Consider the following 19,111-nt stretch of genomic DNA (forward strand, 5'->3'; position numbering starts at 1 on the left):
TGCATCAAGCAGTGTTCTAAGGATTAACTCAGACAACATACATCAAGTAACTAGCATTTGCTTGCTTCCACTTCACGCTGAAAAGGGACAACACCATAGCTCAGCCTTGAGCACAGCTGCAGACTCAACCCTTTTCTGAGCCTACATGGTATCCTGGTTGAAAAGGCTTTCTATTGCCATAGGAGCAATAAGGATTATCTTCATATCCACAATTTTTTCAGGCAAAGTGGAGGGCAATGTCAATGAGAACCTGAAAGAATAATTTTAAGTACAAATTTAATGTACCTAAAGGAAACACACACACACACATCTAACAGGCTGGACCATTCTAACTCAAAATGTGAGAAGAGAAAGCCTCCATGAGAATCCATTTCCAAAATGAAGGCATCCACTACATTCAGCTGTATCCCAAACCCTACTGCTGGGAAGGGCACATAAAACTAGGAGAGGATGCCTGTCAGATAAGAAATTCAAGTATGGGAGAACTAATGCAGCAAACCACTTTAAAGTTCAAGTTATGATGTACAGATATAGAGACTCTACTTTCAAGCACTACGTTTTTAATATAATAGTTTAATGAGAAATAGAGTCTAGTAATTGAGAGAAAAATTGGTCACTGACTGATAACAAAGAAAACTGTAATTCAGACCAAAAGGAAATAAAGTAATAATCTTGGCATCAAGCAGACTGGAAAACAAATTCTGACTCTGTCATCTCCCACTGGTGTAAACTTCAGCAAATAACAACTCTCTGATCCTGAGCTTCCTCCTCTGCAAAATGAGGATCATGATGCTCACCTCACAGGAAGCGGGAGAATTAAATGAGAAATCAGGTATGAAGTGCCCAGCACCATGCCCAACTCATGACTGGTGCTCAACAAACACTAGTTCCCTCCACTACTGCCCATGCTCCTTTTATCAGCAAGCATCATAAAAGGGTTTGGATCCTGCTAAAATGCATTTCCTCATGTCTGGATTCACAAATTTATCAGTCTGTTTGCAAGCAAACTCTCTGAGATAAGCCTGAGTTACACAGGCCCAAGATCTGGTGAGCAACCTGACCTGGATCAGTGTGGACGTCTGGCTCCCAGGCCAAAGCCTAGAACGACTGACCAGGCCCAGAATGCAGCATGGGTGGCCAGGAGACAGCCAGAGACTAGAGCAGCCAAAAAGAGGGAGGATTACTTGAGCTTCGGCTCCCGTCCTTCGCTTGTGTACTGCCAACAGATGAGCCCGATCAGGTCCTGTACCCTGGCGCTGGCCATTGTCACCACGGTCATTGGCAGCAGTCTGTCCTGGCTTGAGTGCAGGGGGAGGTAGACATCGATCTTCTTGGTTGCTGTTGTGCCTACATGACCCTGTGGACAGAGCACATGCATGAGGGTAAAGCACACAGTTCCGGTCATGCAGACCCTACTGAGCTACAACGACTGCCCTCCAGGGCCTGTGTTCTCATTCCTTTTGCACATACCAGCATATGAGCCTGGGGTGGTCCCAAAGTGGAAACACTGTCTAGTTTTAAGGGGTTTTTTTCTTCTTTAATTTTAATTTTCTAATGTTCTAATGGATCCAGCTCTGCCAGCAGTAAGGTAAATGAGCACTACGACTAAAATAAACAAATCAGAGTGGTGAGCAGACCTAACGTTTGGTGTCAGGAGATTTGCTTTGTTACTTATTCAGTGTGACCTTGGAAAAGTCATCATCAGACCTTGGCATAAACTGCCCTCCCTGAAAACTGCCATATCGCTCCTTGAGACCTTGGGATAAGCTGCCATATTCTCCGAGGAAGCATTTAGCAGTACTGGAACCAGGGGCTTGCCTTCTCAGAGACGATGGGGGGCTAATTCCATTATGCAGTACATCTGTTACTTCACTCATCTGAACTGAAGTTCAAGGGTCTCTGGTCTTATTACTGCCCTAATCACCATACTCACACTGATCTACATGTCCCTAATCCCTCCCACACACCTCTTTCTCCTCCCTCCCAAACCCTCCACTCCCCTCTGGAACTCCTGCACTAATCAGCAAACGTCCATACAGCATTACTTTTTTTTTTTTTTTTTTGCCGTACGTGGGACTCTCACTGTTGTGGCCTCCCCCGTTGCGGAGCACAGGCTCCGGACGTGCAGGCTCAGCGGCCATGGCTCACGGGCCCAGCCGCTCCGCGGCACGTGGGATCTTCCCAGACCGGGGAACGAACCCGTGTCCCCTGCATTGGCAGGCGGACTCTCAACCACTGCGCCACCAGGGAAGCCCCATCATTACTTCTTTTTAAAAAACATTCCCTCCACCTTTTTGCCTTAACTGAAACCTGCTGATCATAAGGATACTACTTCCTCTGCTGTCCAGAAGACTGTTTTGCTTTGTTCTTTTTAACCCCCAAATCCTTAAGGCCAGGAGGTGGAGTAGGTATTCTTGTTCCTGCTACTTCCTAACTATTAATTCTCCTTTCTTACAAAAGCCCCTGTTCCTTTGAGACCCAAGCCATCCAACTACACCATCCTCTACCTCTCCTTTTCTGTTACCCACCACCCTTTCTTTGGTCATTCTCCTCCCTCACTGAAGGCCTGAGCTCTTGGCTCATAGTCTTTCCCACCCCAATTCCTGTCACCATTCCTGGCAATTTCATCTAAAAGAACAATCTGTCCAATACACAAGTGTCTCAATCCCTAGACCACATCATCCCCAGTGCCTTTTCATCCACCACCTCAAATCACTTATTGTGGTGGGTACACCAGAGATCTGCACTAACTCCAAAATCTCAAGTTAGAACATCCACTCACTGAATACACTTTTTTTTATAATTTTACTTTTGTTTATTTATTTTTAAATTTTGGCTGCACCATGCGGCTTGCAGGATCTCAGTTCCTGGACCAGGGATTGAACCCGGGCCACAGCAGTCAAAGCGCTGAATCCTAACCACTAGACCACAGGGTTAAAATCTGAATACACTTCAATATACCTCTACTTCATCTGTTCAAGTAGTCCCTCAAATTCTCCAACCTATTATCTGTTGAACCACCACCTTTTAATTATCTTTCAGTCACCCTTATTTCCCAATGCCACCCTCCAGATTACATGAGCCATTATAATCGTTCCTTTGCAAATACAGTTTTAATACTCTCTTCCTCCACTGGACACAATTCACAGAACCCCAATCTTGTATGAACCCAACCCTCTGCATTGCCCAGCTAAACATCACTGGAGAAAAATCATATAACTGTACAGATTGATTTTACTTTAAATTCATGATGATAAACCTCAAACAGACACTCAACACTGTATAGCAAGCCTATTATATCTCCTGATCCAACCTGCACCCCACCTGAGACCATTAGCGCATACTTTTGCTTCTCTCCTCAAACTTCTCATGAACCTCACCTCTTGACCTTCAGCTCCTGTCCTTCCCTCGTGTACTGCCAACAGATGAAAAATACTGTGGACCCTTGAACAACACAGGTTTGAACTGCGAGGGTCCACTTCCACGTGAATTTTTTTCACTTGATATGGGCTACAGTACTATAGGATCCACAGTTTGTTGAATCTGTGGATACCAAACTGCAGCATCAAATTTGATCATGTTACACTCCTGCTGAAATTCCTTCAGTGAGTGGCTCCTATGATACTTTGAATAAAATCCAAATTCCATGCAGCGTGCAACAAAGCGCTGCGTGATCTGACCCCTGCCTAGCCCTCCAACATCATCTACTGCCACTCTCCCCCCACCTCCGCGCTTCAGCTACACCAGCCTTCTAGAAGTGCCCTGAATGTGTGTACCTTGCCTGCTTCTTCCCCTTTTAAGGTCATAGCAAGTGCTACTGCTAGATTCACGTATCTAGAAGGCTCTTTCTCATGATTTTTGCATCCTCTATTATGTGGCCTCAGGCAGATTACTTAACTCTCTGTTCTTCCATGTCCTCATACATAAAATGATAATAATAGGACGTGCTATCTATCAGAGGACTGACTCTTGTGAGGATTATTATTATTGTTATTGTTATTCAAGGCTGAGCTCATATGACCCCTCCTCCACTGATAATCCTATAGAAAGAAGACCCTTCCACAGTTATCCTCTCACACATATCCTGTTCATTTCCTTCATAGCACTTAACAATTTGATATTATATATTTATTTATGTACATCTTCAGTGTATGCCTTCCCCACTAGCCTCTGAGCTTCCATGAGGGGAATCATAATAACGTCTGCTTTGTTTACTGCTCTATACACAATGGCTAGCACTGTGCCTTGCGCACAGAAGACTCTCCAAAAAAAATCTGTTGAACTACAGAATGAATGCATGAATGAGTCAAATGCCTACTGGGACACATGGTAGGAACTCAATAAATGTTAGTTTCTTCCATCCATCTCACTTGCCCTTTTCTATGGGTCTGTTTCCTGATAGCAGATGGAGATGGAGGGACTTGAGCAATCAAGTGGTTCCTTAACACTCTATACAGAATTCTATCGATCTAATAAGGTGGGAAAAAATATCAGAACTAGGGTAAGGAAATACATAAAATCAGTTTAAAAAACATTTTTAGAGAGATTCCACTTCTCAAATAACCCAGCATCTAATATTAGATCCACTGTTTTTTTTTTCACTGAGTCTTCTATGTTATGAAGCAAATAATAAAAAAGTAATTCTCCTACATAATGCTCTCTCCCTATCCCTCTCACGCATCCACATGTGTGCGCGCGCGCGCGCACACACACACACACACACACACACACACACGAGCGCGCGCGCGTGTATTTTTCAGCTTGGAAGTAGTAACTCCAAGGACTAGAAAAGATGTCTCTAAACAGCAAGTGTTTTGATCCTGTCAGGCAGTCAAAAGGTTAAAATTAAAACAGTGGCAATCTTTCTGGAGTGGGTTTATAGCCCTCTTACCACTCTCTTCTCAACCTCATTTTCAGAACCCCTAACTGCTGTCACTGCTCTCCTTATTTCTGTTTATTCCTCCTCCTTCTTCTGAAGAACTGGAGCTGAGGGGCTACAGGAATCACAGTATCTAAAGATACAAAGATTCAATGAAGTGATAAATGTGAATGTACTTTGCAAACTATAAAGTGCTTTAGAAATGCAGCACAGTACACTAGAAAGGACCTAAGTTTTATAATCAGACCCATTTCTATTACTCAAGTCTATTACAAGGTCACATGAGGCCAAAGATGGATGCTACAGGGGCCCTAATAATAATACCTATCATTATAACAAAAGCTAGCATGTATTCAGAGCTAAATAAACTCTGCTAAACGTTTGCCTAAGTTATCTCATTTAATTTTCACAATCACTATAAGAGGGAGGGTTCTATCATTACACTCATAATATAAATGATAAAACTAAAGCTTATAAGACTACAGTCGTCTGCTCAAGATCTCATAACCAAAGTGAAGAGCCGGGACTCAAAGCCATGTCTGTCTGACTCAAAGGCCTCTGCTTTAAACATCAACACCTTCTTTCACTAAAGTTATCCTAAATATAATCAATTCCCACTCTCCAAGGCTTGAAAACCATCTCCCCCTCCTTCTCACAAACATGCCAACAGCACTGCCTAAAGCAGTCTCCTACAGAAGGAGCACTCTGAGGGGCTGCCCAAGGAGAACCGGTAAGGATTGAGGCTCCAGAGATCACTGCCACTGTCAGCTGACTGCAGGCAGGGCACTGCTGCTTAGGCAATGAAAGCAGATAGTTATACAGCACTCTGACGCATCCCTTTACTCTCCGCATTTCACAGTGAGATAGCAAGTGTGGGGAAAACTACGAGAATAAATATGGCAGACACTTATTAAATGAATGAAGCAGTTTATTTTTTTGATCTTCTAATTCCATCTTGAGGCACTGATGACAGGGGAAAAGTGCCTTGCACAAACCTTGAAATTATATATTTTTTAATAAGGAGCCTCTTCTGAAAAAACTCAAAAGGTGGTGGCAGTTAGCTCTATCTAATAGTCCCTGTGTTGCAATATTTAGAGAGAATCATCTAAAACATAAAACAATCCATCAATATAATAGAAAGTAATTAACTTATTAAAAAAAAGTGACCAAAGAATTAAAAGTATTCATCACACATCAAGGCAAGCAATATTCCAAAGAGTAACCTCTAGCTATTAAAAAGCAACCAGCAATAAACAAAGATCATATACAGATTCACTGCATGGCAATTTATGTGTTCCACAGAATTGGGGAAATGGAGGCATAATTAGAGCACAAGGAAAGGGTCACCACAGAGACAGGGAAAACTGGTTTAGCTCCATCTTTCCCAATCACTCATGCATTCAACAAACACCCACTGAAACACCATATTGGGCTCTGAAGACAAAATTAAGTAAGACAAAATGCAGACCTTCATCAAATTCATGGTCTGTTGAAGGTCTATACTGTACATTGTGATCAAAGCTTTAAGAGGGAAAGTACAGGCTATTACGAGAGCTCAGAAACAACCCAGACTAAAGGGGGTTGGAAAAGGCCTCCAAGATAAAAAAATAAAAAATAAAAAACTTACCCTTCCATCCAATAGAACCACTAACCCAAGGAAAAGACACTTACTGTATTTAAACACCTTCTATACCAATATACAAAAAAGTGAATATGAGTTCTCCCTGAGACAAAGGATTATGAGCGTTTAGTTTTAATTTTCTGCTTTATATTTTTCTGCACTTTCTATACCAAGCATGTTATTACTTTTATAATTAGAAACAAAATAGTAAATATTATAATTAAATGACAAAAAAGGAGATAAAAAGAACTACTGGGTTTCCCTGGTGGCGCAGTGGTTGAGAGTCTGTCTGCCGATGCAGGGGACGTGGGTTCGTGCCCGGGTCCGGGAAGATCCCACATGCCGCAGAGCGGCTGGGCCTGTGAGCCATGGCCGCTGAGCCTGCGCTCCGCAACGGGAGAGGCCACAACAGTGAGAGGCCCGCATACCACAAAAAAAAAAAAAAAAAAAAAAAGAAGAACTACTACACAGAGCTTAAGAGTTTTAGGTAAGAGAAAGAGAGGATCAACTTTGAAAATGTAGTCTATGTTAAGGCATCCAGCAGAATTTACTAAGGACACATTATGTGCCAGTTGCTGTGACAGGCTGTTGGAAAAAATAAGTTGAAAATCTAACTCAGACACCTTTCAATGGCAAGTTAAGTAATTTTTACCAAAGAAAAATGAAAAGTAATAAACCCATATTGAGCTAATTTGGAGTTGAACAACTCTTTCCAGAGCAGCCCCTAAATCAGGAAATGGCCCTAATTCAGGTTTTAGAACAAAAAGAAAAGTATTCCTGAAGCAAAACTATTCCTCAACACAACTGCAACTGATGAAGACCGACTAGACTCCAGAGTTCATATCACACGGCCTGTCCGTGACTTGATGGCCTAGCAAATGCAGCCCAAATCTCAAACTCAACATGTCCAAGACCTGTTTCCTCCTTCAGCTTGTCTCTCATTCTATATTTGATCTCAGTTAAGGCTTTCACCACCTACTCTGTCACTCAAGCTAAGAACCTTAACTCTTTTTTCTGTCTCATCTTTCAAATGTCTCTGAAAATCTCTCAAATCTTCCTCCTCAATGCCACTGCCCTAGTTCAAGCGTCATCATCTCTCAGCAAGACTGCTGCAGCAATCTCCCAACTATCTCCCTGTCTCTAAAATCTCTCCTCTCTCCAAATCTTAATTTCCTTACTGCTATCAAAGCGATTTTTCTCTAATCACTGAACATGCTTATCACTCAGAATACATGATGGCTCTCCCCAGTGTTAGCATTCCAGCTCTTTAGCATGGCAATTAATACCCTTTGCAATCTGGTCCCAATGTATCATTAATGAAGTATATTGAAGAGAGGTTAAGAGCATAGATTTGGGGTCAGCCAGATCCAGGTTTGAATCCAGACTCTGCCACTTCCTTAGCTGCTAGACCTGAGACATTGGGCAGGTAACTGTACTTCTCAGAACCTCCATTCCCTTACTTAGAAAAGCAAATAAAATGTATATAAAATGCCTGACACATAGCCGCTAATCAAGAAGTGTACCTCTTCTTCTGTCCTTCAATTCAAATGTCTCCTTTTCCTAGAAGGTGGAAGTCGAAATTAATTTCCTCTTCTCTGTCCCCTAACAATCTGACTTGCATAGCCTTATGGCTTCATTTTTCTCTACCTACCATTACAACCTCCTTCCCCACCCTCTCATGTAACTGTAAAGGGAAAAACTGTACCTCACCCATTTTGTATTCTCCAAGGGCAAAGAATATAGCAGGGGTGTGGTGTTAGCTTACTGAATTGAAAGAAGTCCTCAGACTGTCTCTCAAAATGGACCCACCACACCTAGCACTTCTCTCGTATCCCAGGTAAACTGGTTATACCTCTTCTACTTCCCAGGCCATTCTTCAGGAGCCCTCTTTCTCCTCTAAAATATCCCCAGCACCTAACATAGGGATGACATATAGTAGTTACTTACACATATCGATGGAGTGAATGATTAATATTCTTTTAACACATGATTTCTAAATACTTGCATTATATTATAGCATACAGAGGTACTATCAACCTGTTCCCCTATTATTAAATGGACGTTGTTTCTAATATTTCACTATTGTGAATTATATTCTCAGAAACATTCTCTTCTATAAATGTTTGTACACATATTCTAAGGAGTAGATTACTAGGCCAAAGAGTATCAATGCTTTGTGGCTTGTGATATATACTGCAAAAGCTCACTTTTTAAAAAAGTGTCTCTAAGCCAATCATGAAATATCAGTACTATGAACTATAGGTCACCCAATTAATAATTAGTTCATAAAATGTAAAGATAATAAATTTTAAATAACTTCTATATATGGAATATGAATGGGTACAGAAATGAAATACATAGAATTTCAACATGATGAATTAAAACATTACATCTGTGCCAGATTTTTTTCCCATCTGATCCCATTAATTAAAATAATATACATTTTGCTGCCTATCATAAAGTTGACTTCAAAATTATGTACCTGCTAGTTTCCAAAATGAGGAAAGCAGGAAGAACAATAGATAGCATTCAGTTCCAAATCATCCTGAATTAAGAAACATTCATATCAAGTGAGTTAGCTGAATTAAGTCTTAAGGACAGAAGGTTCAGTTAACAGCACTACTTAACATCAAGGTTTGTCAGTAATAAACTGAATATCAGATCTCAAAACTGTTGCTAAGTGTTCAATTTCTCTGTCAAGGGAAAGGAACAGAGTAAGGATAGACAGCTTGGCTTCTGCAATTAAAGAGACAAAAAGCAGGCAACATTATTCCATTAGTCACAACTGCACAAGCAGATCATTATATGTAATTTTAAGGTAGAAATAAATATATCAGTGTATCCCGACAATATAATGATGCAAATTGATAAAAGGGTTATTTGTAGCCTTCAAAACTTAAAACTCTCTTAAATAATGGCTGCAGTTCCATTCCACCAGTACCTTCTTCCCTCAACAAGGACCAAAGAATGCTATAGTCTACAAATGGCCTAGTCTTTAATAACATGATACCCAGACTTGGTACAGGGGTCTCAGATTACCACTACTCTGATGATGATTTAGGGACTTCATTTAATCAGAGTAAGGATTTTAAACAAAATCAAGCCTAATTCTGGTCTAAGCCAGGTTTAATTGACCATGGCTACATGAAGAGGAAACAAAAACCCCAAACCCCATACTGAAGCATTCTGCTCTCAGTAAGTGCTGTCTTTATGAGCTCAGGCAAAGAACTCACTTTTGTACATTCAAAATGGTGGCACAGAACTTATGAATAGATTTTGCATAAAATTCTATGACAAATCCATTCAGAACTAGGGGCCTGGCTTTGTAGTGCTATCTTAACCCTCAATAAATCAGGAATGCTTAAAGCCTATTAAATTATCATTTCCCTGATCTGGCACCTGGAGTCAAGTTAATTTGTCAAAAACATTCCTAGAGTTTGTCACTGGACACTGTATTTTCTGACAAGTTAAGTTTAAGATAAAATTGACAAAATCTCATTAATTTTCTCTGAATCACCAACCTTGGTTCCATTAAGCTTTTATTATTAAGAACGTCAACTGTCACTCTTTCTTTAACAAGGTCAAGTTCTGGTCTGGGTACCTCCAGGATCCTTATTCTATTAATAGGGACAAGCGAGGCATTGCAGTGTGGTGGTTAAAAGCATAAGTTGTAGAGTCAGAAAGACCTGGGTTCAGTTCTCAGCAATGCCACTTACTGTGTGTCCTTGGACAATTTTATTTAACCTTTCTGGGTCACTATTTCCACACAGAAATAGTGTATTATAAAAGTACCTCTTCATGGATTTGTTGAAAGGATTCAATGAGACTACGCATGTAAAGCACTTATCACTGTGCCTAGTCCACAGTAAATACTCAGGAAATGTTGGCTGTTCATTAAGTTGCCTTTTTTCCCCTCTACTTTTACACTCATAGACTTAAAAACAAACAAACCAAAAAAAACAAACAAAAAAACTTTATTACCATTCATACTTTTAAAACTGCAGGGAATTTTCAAAACAGTTTCAGCAAATGGTTGTCCTACGACGTCTCCTGAACACATTCCACTGATGAGGTCCCTGCCACCCTCTGAAGTGGACCCTTGGCTTCAGTCTGCAGGCAAACAGTTTTGATGGCTAGAACTTTTTTTTTTCGTTGAGGGACACTTTCTCTGCAGATTTTCCTCACTGATCTTAGTTCTAGCCCTCAGAAACCTGGAACAAACTTACCTCCACTTCCACAGACACCCCTTCACATACATGAGGACCTCAAACAAAGTAGCTCAGTTCCTAAACACTGCAGTATGAGCCATGCTGTAACCCTTCTCAGCGTACAGCACAGTATAGAAAGTGTCATTTCCCTCGGCTTTTCCCAGGCTGATGATTTTCTTGAATTTTCTTTCTGTAACATCTGTGACAAATATAAATTTATAGTCCCGCACCTGAAACAAGAAAGGGGGCTGGTGCTCTCAAGGAGCCTCCCCATTTAAAATAAACCCTCCATAGTTTGATGTCCTGTCTTTTCTCACTTTAAGAAGAAATGCCTAGAGCTACTGGTTTGCGCAATCTGTTATCAAGTGAAATTTGAGTAATAGCCTTGAATAATTCTTTTTTTCAAGACATCGACTGAAAGACCAGCAATCATTCATGTTTAAATACAGGTAAGAAATTTTACAAAATGGGGGGTGGGGGGGAAGGAGGGAGGATGAAGGGAAAAAAAGAAAGCCTACCCATACTGCACCTGGAATGAAAACTGTTTTCTCGAAGTCTTAAATTCAGAAAGCAGTCCTTGAAAATGTCAGTTTTTACCATGACATTTGATGATTATGTTTGCTTAGGACCTCTCCGCAGAGTCTACAGAACTGGTCTGGACCCAGCCCTTCCAGCCTTGAGCTGTGTAACTTTGGGCAAGCCCATAACCTCTCTGAAAGTCAATTTCCTCAGTCATGAAACACGGATGAGACTACCTCAATAGACTCACTGGACGTACGAAGCAAAAATAAAGCATGTTAAAATGTTCTGTGAACTGCAAATTGTCATACAATGTCAATTATTTCTTATTACTGTTACTTATGCTGTTGCTCAGACCAGGCAGATCTTCAACAAAAAGTCCCTTCAAACAAGGTTGAGAAGCAGAGGCAACAGGAAAAGATCTCTATTTCTTCAGAGAGAAGAGCCATAGCATTCTCTTCTCATTCAGCCTCAGGATGGTTATAGCCTGTACCAGGAGGTGCTCTCACACAAGCACAATCCAGTCATCTGAAAGCATAATGGGATGTAAAGTGTCCATTTTGAATTTTCATGGCCATTGTGGGATTCTTTAGATCATTAATGTTACACAGCACTTTGCATTTAATTATACAAACAATGGGTTCTATAATGATGAGAATATCAGGGAAAGGTAATTTGCATGAACTAAGCCCCATCACCTAGGGTAAGTTTAGGGACCTCTTCATTATTAAATCATTTATATAATAAAGGCAATATGCTTTAAAAGTAAAAATAGGTTTTCTAAAACCATAAAGAAGAGTAACATGTTTTAAACTCTATCAATGATCATAATACAATGAGTCTTTTTAAGATTTAATATCAACTTTTAAAATTAAAACTCAATGGGGAATGTATACTTGGCTCCATTACTAGATGATGTATCTTTAGAAAAGGTTACAGTATAGCCATTATCATCCTCCTAAATTGTATGGAAAATCTGGTACAACCCTCCAAGTACCCCAAGGACAATTTAATTCCAGAGATAGTGAAGTATTTGGAGAATATAAAATTGTATAAATATTGAAGGAAATAATTCAGGTGCATCGATCATATTCATTTCTTGCAGGGTTTCAGTTGGTTAAATGTTTCAAAAGTTTTAAATGTCAATATACAATTTAAAAGTTATATTGTGTCCTTGATTTTGAATAGTTTTTTAAAACCCACAAATTTATATACTGTAGTAGGTTCATGACTGTTTTAGCACTTTAAGACTCAATGTTTCTTAATGATATAATTCAAAAATTTCACTGAATCATAATTCAGTAACTCATAAAAACCTCTTAAAATTAATCTTTCACACATATCTAGCTTATCCAAAGTTAGAATTTAATTAGATGGTCTTGGCACAAATGGGCTTACTACTTTATTTGTTCAATCAGTGTATGTCTCTTCAGTAATTATAATGAATTCAAGTCCCTGATGCACCTCCTAGCAAACAATGTAAAAGCATCAGACAAAATGGAAATAAATAGCTTTATATTTCTCCAATTACAACATTCACTTTCATCCTCAAAATGCACATGTGAAATAAGTGGGATAGGTGTTATTCTCAATAGGAAAAGGCCACACAAAGGACCTACACCCCTGGTGACAAAGAAAGATGCTTGTCTGCAGCAGAAAATACATGTTTTTTACATTATGAAAATGATACAACTGCAAAGAGCCAACTGAGAAAGTCTGCATTAAACAGTTTGAAAGTACATACTGAAACATAAATAGGAGCAAAAGAACTATATTATTATTTATTGAGAACATTTCCTGTTGGGAAGACTCACTTCTAACTATATATAAAATTCACAATTGAGAAGAATCCAAAAAGTCTGACTCTCAGGCCTTTATCCCACGTCTCCCAGATACAATAAAAGGAATACTTCTTTACTGTTGGGTACATAGAAGGGGCTCAATAAATCCTCACTCACCATGTTTCAGAGGTTAAAAACACAAGGGAACACCAGCTCCCTTAAGAGTAGGCAGAATCCTCCGCTTCTGTTCTCAAAAAGCAGTGGTCAAGTAGCAACTCATGGGCCCCAGAGAATCCTTACTCTTGGGTTAAGAGCCTCATCAGTAACTGTGAGGTGTATCTGTACTAAAAGTGGCTACCCAGGTGGTAGTACCCAAATGTGCTTTAATGATGACAAAGGGAGAAAAAAACAGTTTGGTCCTTGGAGAGACAGGCAAGCTGCCTATGACATCAACATGGCACAAGCTCCAAGACAAGCAAAAGGTCTGATGAGACAAAGGCCCATCTCAGGTTGCAATTCTCTGTGGAAACAGGCAGCGGCGAGGCCTGCTCACTTGCAGGAACTGACAAATCACTCGGGTACCAGGGTCTCCCGGGTTTCTCCTCAGCCCTCTGGCATTATTTCCCTCCTGTTCATCCTGAGTCTTAGTCAGTCCGATCTCCTCTGAGGTCCTAACTAAACCAGACACAGGGAGAATCGGGATTTTATCTTATTAAAATAGATATGGCTAATTTGTCTTTTCAAATTCATTTTAAATTAAATTGGATTTCCTCGGAAGGCTGCTAGGTCAGTTCCCCTGCTGCGAAATGCAGGACAAAGGTTAATTGCACGCCCTTCACCAGCTCTTCTACTCTCCTGGGCAGGCTCTGATAACCTGCCCCCAAGAGGTGGGAAGGCTTCAGTTTATTGGGCGATAATGTTGCCATTAGAGCCATTTACCATTATGCCAAGAAACATTTCAATTTTTTTTTTTACCTAAATAACAAGATATGATAGCAATAACAAGAATGAAATGCAACAATGTTACCAATTGGTGGTTAGTTCTTCTAAAATGCAAAACCCAAAGAATAAGACCTAACCTTGCTTTCCTAAAAGGCCCCAACAGATGCAAATGTACACACCCTCCTGGAGCAAACAGTTTTCTGGTTCCAGTGTAAAATTCCATTAACATTTTCACTTAATTTATCTCGTTTAAACTGTCTATGTTCATGAAAATTTAACCCAGTAATTCCCTGTTATACAAAGCATAACAGAGTATGAATATTTAAATACAATGTAAATAAAACACTTTATCAATTATATTTTTGTATTCTAAATTAGTGACTTCACTTAGCATGTCTGCCTTGCACAGCACCACACAATTTTTCAATTAAAGGTCCAGATGTTTCAAAGGCTCCAGTAGGCAACAGCAGTTATGAGAAATGCTTTATCTGCATTGTAATCATCACCACCACATCAGCTCCAGGCTGCATTAACATACTCATGTTTTATTCCTGCTCCCCTTCTAACAGAGCAGGTAATTATACAACACAGTGGAGAAACACAATCCTAAGGGCCGGACAATTTCCTTACAAGCATCCACCTGAGCAACACATTTTCTTAAAAATTTGGGGTGACTGTTTAGCAGGAACCCTGATCATGCAGAATAATTTCTTTAAATAAAAAGAGTGAATCACAGCCATACCAAGCTTAGCGTCAAATAGTATTAAGATGCAAGATGGCCTGCACATACACACACTTATGTATACTGAAAATCAACTAGAAGTTTGTATGTGTAAAAACCACTACCATCTGTTAGAATCTAAGCCATTTCTTCTCATTTTTAATGCCAGTGTCATCTCTTGAATGAGTCAACTCTATCTTTATTCTTAGTATTCAAAAATGACAATTCATCTCACCTGAGACTGACCAAGTACAGCAATAATCCCTGTGCCCATTTGATTAAAATATATATATATGAGCAGAACAAAATGCAATTCTGACAGCTGAAACAAATATATTTTTAATTAAATAGTTAAAGAGATTTAATTAAAGAGTTAATTAAATGACTCTCCCACCCAAAAATAGAAAACAATAACCTCTGTTATAAGAGATACTGCTACGCTTAGGAAACATAGTATAATTTAATGGGAAAATATAGTTCCTCATTGTTAAGAGAAACTGCAACAAAATTAACTTTAATTGTAATTTTAAAAATTATTCTATAAACATACTTATATTTTGAAATATTCCAAAAGGAGATGTCCTAATGAAGATGCTATTCAAAAGATAAATGCCTTTACAAATATTAAAACTTCAGACAGGTCAAATCCTAGCAGGTTACACTTCAGCATCTGAAAGCAGACAGCTTCCCTTCCTTCCTGAAGGAACCTTAGGTGGAACATTTTTAATACATCACCATGTCACTTTTTAATGCGCCCCAATCTATTAACCACATGGCAAACTAACAGGGATTTTTAAAATATGAATTTTATGGCTTTGTGCTGGTGATTAATTAAATAAATAGCCACCGTTTCACAAATCATCCCTCTAATTAGTCTAAAACAGACACTTTGCATTCACTGGTGTTACTGCCATCTGAAGCTCACAGAAGGGCAGGAATGGTGCAGCACGGCCGTGTCTCTGCACTTTGGAGCCCATTGTCCCAGGCTGCACGGTTGGCATCCCACCCTGCCACCCAGGGGCAGAGGTGCCATCTTCACAGGTGCTGCAGTCAGCTGGAATTTGATTCCAGCTGCTCAGAAAAGATGTTCTCCTTAATTATTCTCCCTCACCCTAAAGGAAACAATGAAACGACAAAGGAATAAAGTGCAACCTCCAGCTGCAAAGAGAAGAGGTTTCACCAACACAGTTCATGGAGTAAGAAAGTTGGCTCCAGCTATCTAGTTTAGGAATAAGTAGGGTGAAAGCCTTAGAACTCAAACTCAAACATGTTATATCATTATCTTGAACTCAGATATTAAGCGATTACTTCCAAACCCTATTATTTAAAAGACTCCATTCAAAATCTGAAAAGGTCACTCTTTTTGAAACTAAAAAGAATTCAATCTAACTTGTTTTAGTAGTATATTTTAAAAGATAAGGGACTTCCCTGGTGGTCCGGTGGCTAAGGCTCTGCGCTCCCAATGCAGGGGGCCCAGGTTCGATCCCTGGTCAAGGAACTAGATCCCACATGCCACAACTAAGACCCGGCGCAGCCAAATAAATAAATACTAAAAAAAAAAAAAAAAAAAAAGATGATAATTCCTCTGAAAGCAAATTAAACTTGGAGATAATGTTTAGTGTCGGGGGGAAAAATCAAATGGGAATATCTAAAGAATTCAATTTCCTTTAGGAAATACATTAAGCAGTTTCCTAATCTTGGTATTTAAACTTCATTAGGCAGGAAGGAAGGAATAAGGGGGGGAGGGAGGGAAGAAAGGAAAAGGAAAAGGAAAAGGAAAAGAAAAAGGAAGGAAGGAAGAAAGAAAGAAAAAGGAAGGAAGGAAGGAAAAGAGAGAGGGAGGGAGGAAAAGGGGGAGAGGGAAAGGGAAGGCCTAAGGGGAAAGGAGTGGGAAAAGAAAGAAGGAAAAATTCAGTAGGGATAACACACCAAGGTATGCTACAGATTATTCTGTAGAAAGGCTATCCTCATTTCCCTTCTCTCTAAGAATAGGAGGAAATGACGTGTTGCAGAAAAGACGAGGACCCTGAAGCAAGATAGACTTGTGCCCTCAGCTAAATCATATAATCCCACTTAGCCTCAGTTCCTTCCATCCTGTAAAGGGTTTTAGCCTCTATTCTCTATAATTATAGGGACACTGAGATACTATGGATAAAGCAACTAGCACATTCCCTGCACAGAACAGATGTTCAACAAATGATGGTGATGCTGATGGCAATGAGAAATGGGAGGAAGGCAGAGCCTGGGTGACTACAGCCAACACTGCAGATGCTGTGTTTCAAATGTGAAAAAGAGGGACAAAAGCCCAAATGTACATGAACACAGAACATGATCCTCACTGCACTAAAGAAAACCCAAATCACTGGCAACTAAGAAGAAATGGTGTAGTTTCTCTAACTTTCATCTTTTCTGGGCACAGAGATAGGGGAGGGGTGTCTCTAAGACTGTTCATATGGTAGAAATTAGAAAGAAAATGAATGAACTTTGCATTCAGCAGACCTGGGTTTGAATTCTGGCTTAACTACTTACAAGTTGTGTAAACTCAGGCAAATCTGTTCACCTCCCTAAGCCTTCGTTTCCCCAACCCCAAACAGGGAAAATGATATATTCTTTGTAGGGAATCTGGGAAGAATGAATAAAATAGCATACTAGGCACTCTGGCATATATTAGACACTCAGATAGTTTCTACTACATTAAGTTAGATCACATGAAACTCTGATATTCAATCATTTATGATTCACAAAAATTGCAGTTCCATATGGTTTTGCCTAATATAGTGACTGAGACAATGAGTAGCATGAACTGGAAAAGCAACAGAAAATTTTCAAAAACGGAATGACTTACACTATCAATATAGGAAGATGACCAAGATATAAAAGGTGTTTTTATGACTGGCTCATGATGCCAACAATACAGCAGCTAACATGTATTAAACACTTACTATAGGTCAAATATTAGCCCATATATTTGACATCCATAATATTAGTTTATGTAATCCCAAAACAATTTAATGAGATAGAGTCAACTATTCTCCCCATTTTAGATGAAATGGGAGTTTGGAGAAATGAAGTAACTTGCCCAAGGTCACACACCTGGTGAAGCTGGGAGCTTTCTAACTGCAGAGCCTGAGTTCTTACTCATCACTTATAATTGCATGGCCACACTGCAAAGCTACTTGTTTTGCTTTTAATAAAACTATATGGGTGGGCAAAGGGCTGAAATAAACATTTCTCCAAAGATATATATAAATGGCCAATAAGCACATGAAAAGATGCTCAACATCACTAATCAGTAGGGAAATGCAAATCAAAACTACAACGAGGGGCTTCCCTGGTGGCACAGTGGTTAAGAATCCGCCTGCCAATGCAGGCGGCACAGGTTCGATCCCTGGTCTGGGAAGATCCCACATGCCATGGAGCAACTAAGCCCGTGCGCCACAACTACTGAGCCTGCGCTCTAGAGCCCGCGAGCCACAACTGCTGAAGCCTGCGTGCCTAAAGCCTGTGCTCCTCAACAAGAGAAGCCACCACAATGAGAAGCCCATGCACGGCAACGAAGAGTAGACCCCCGCTCGCCGCAGCTAGAGAAAGCCCGCGGCAGCAACGAAGACACAACACAGCCAAAAATAAAAATAAATAAATTTATATATAAAAAAATAAACCTACAACAAGATACCACCTCACATCCATCAGAATGGCTACTATCAAAGAAACAGAAAACAGTAAGTATTGGCAAGGATGTGGAGAAACTGGTAAACCTGTGCACTGTTGGTGGAAATGTAAAATGATACAGCCACTGTGGAAAACAGTACAGAAGCTCTTCAAGAAATTAAAAATTAGAATTACCAAATGTTCCAGCAATTCCTCTTCTGGGTATATATGCAAAAGAATGGAAAGCAGTGTCTTGAAGAAATATTTGTACACTCATGTTATAGCAGCATTATTTACAATAGCTAATAATGGAAGCAATCCAAGCGTCCACTGACAGATGAATGGAAAAGCAAAATGTGGTATACACCTACAATGGGATGTTATTAAGCTTTAAAAAATAAGGGAGGGACTTGCCTGGTGGTGCAGTGGTTAAGAATCCGCCTGCCAATGTAGGGGACATGGGTTTGATCCCTGGTCTAGGAAGATCCCACATGCCGTGGGGCAACTAAGCCCATGCGTCAGAACTACTGAGCCTGCATTCTAGAGCCCGTGAGCCACAACTACTGAAGCCCATGCTCCTAGAGCCCGTGCTCCACAACAAGAGAAGCCACCAGGATGAGGAGCCTGTGCACCGCAACGAAGAGGAGCCCCTGCTCAACGCAACTAGAGAAAGCCCGCGCGCAGCAACAAAGACCCAACGCAGCCAAAAATAAATAAATAAAATTTTAAAAAATAAAAATAAGGGAATCCTGCAGTATGCTACAACATGGATGAACCTTGAGGATACTT

At 40.0% G+C, this 19,111-nt stretch overlaps 1 protein-coding gene across 7 annotated transcripts in view; it reads right to left on the reverse strand.

Moving 5' to 3' along the window:
* The window catches only part of MAPKAP1 (MAPK associated protein 1), a 230,645-nt gene that overhangs the window by 129,671 nt on the left and 81,863 nt on the right, over window positions 1-19,111 (reverse strand). For all 7 annotated transcript variants that reach the window (XM_022578740.3, XM_022578739.3, XM_022578738.3 and 4 more), the window contains one exon: window positions 1,185-1,357. In XM_022578740.3, the coding sequence (XP_022434448.1) occupies window positions 1,185-1,357 (173 nt within the window). The remainder of the gene's footprint in view (window positions 1-1,184; window positions 1,358-19,111) is intronic.

The sequence above is a fragment of the Delphinapterus leucas genome, chromosome 6 (genome assembly GCF_059928025.1).
Source record: "Delphinapterus leucas isolate spDelLeu-1000000601 "Yukka" chromosome 6, BTC_Dleu_Yukka2, whole genome shotgun sequence".
NCBI lineage: Eukaryota > Metazoa > Chordata > Mammalia > Artiodactyla > Monodontidae > Delphinapterus > Delphinapterus leucas.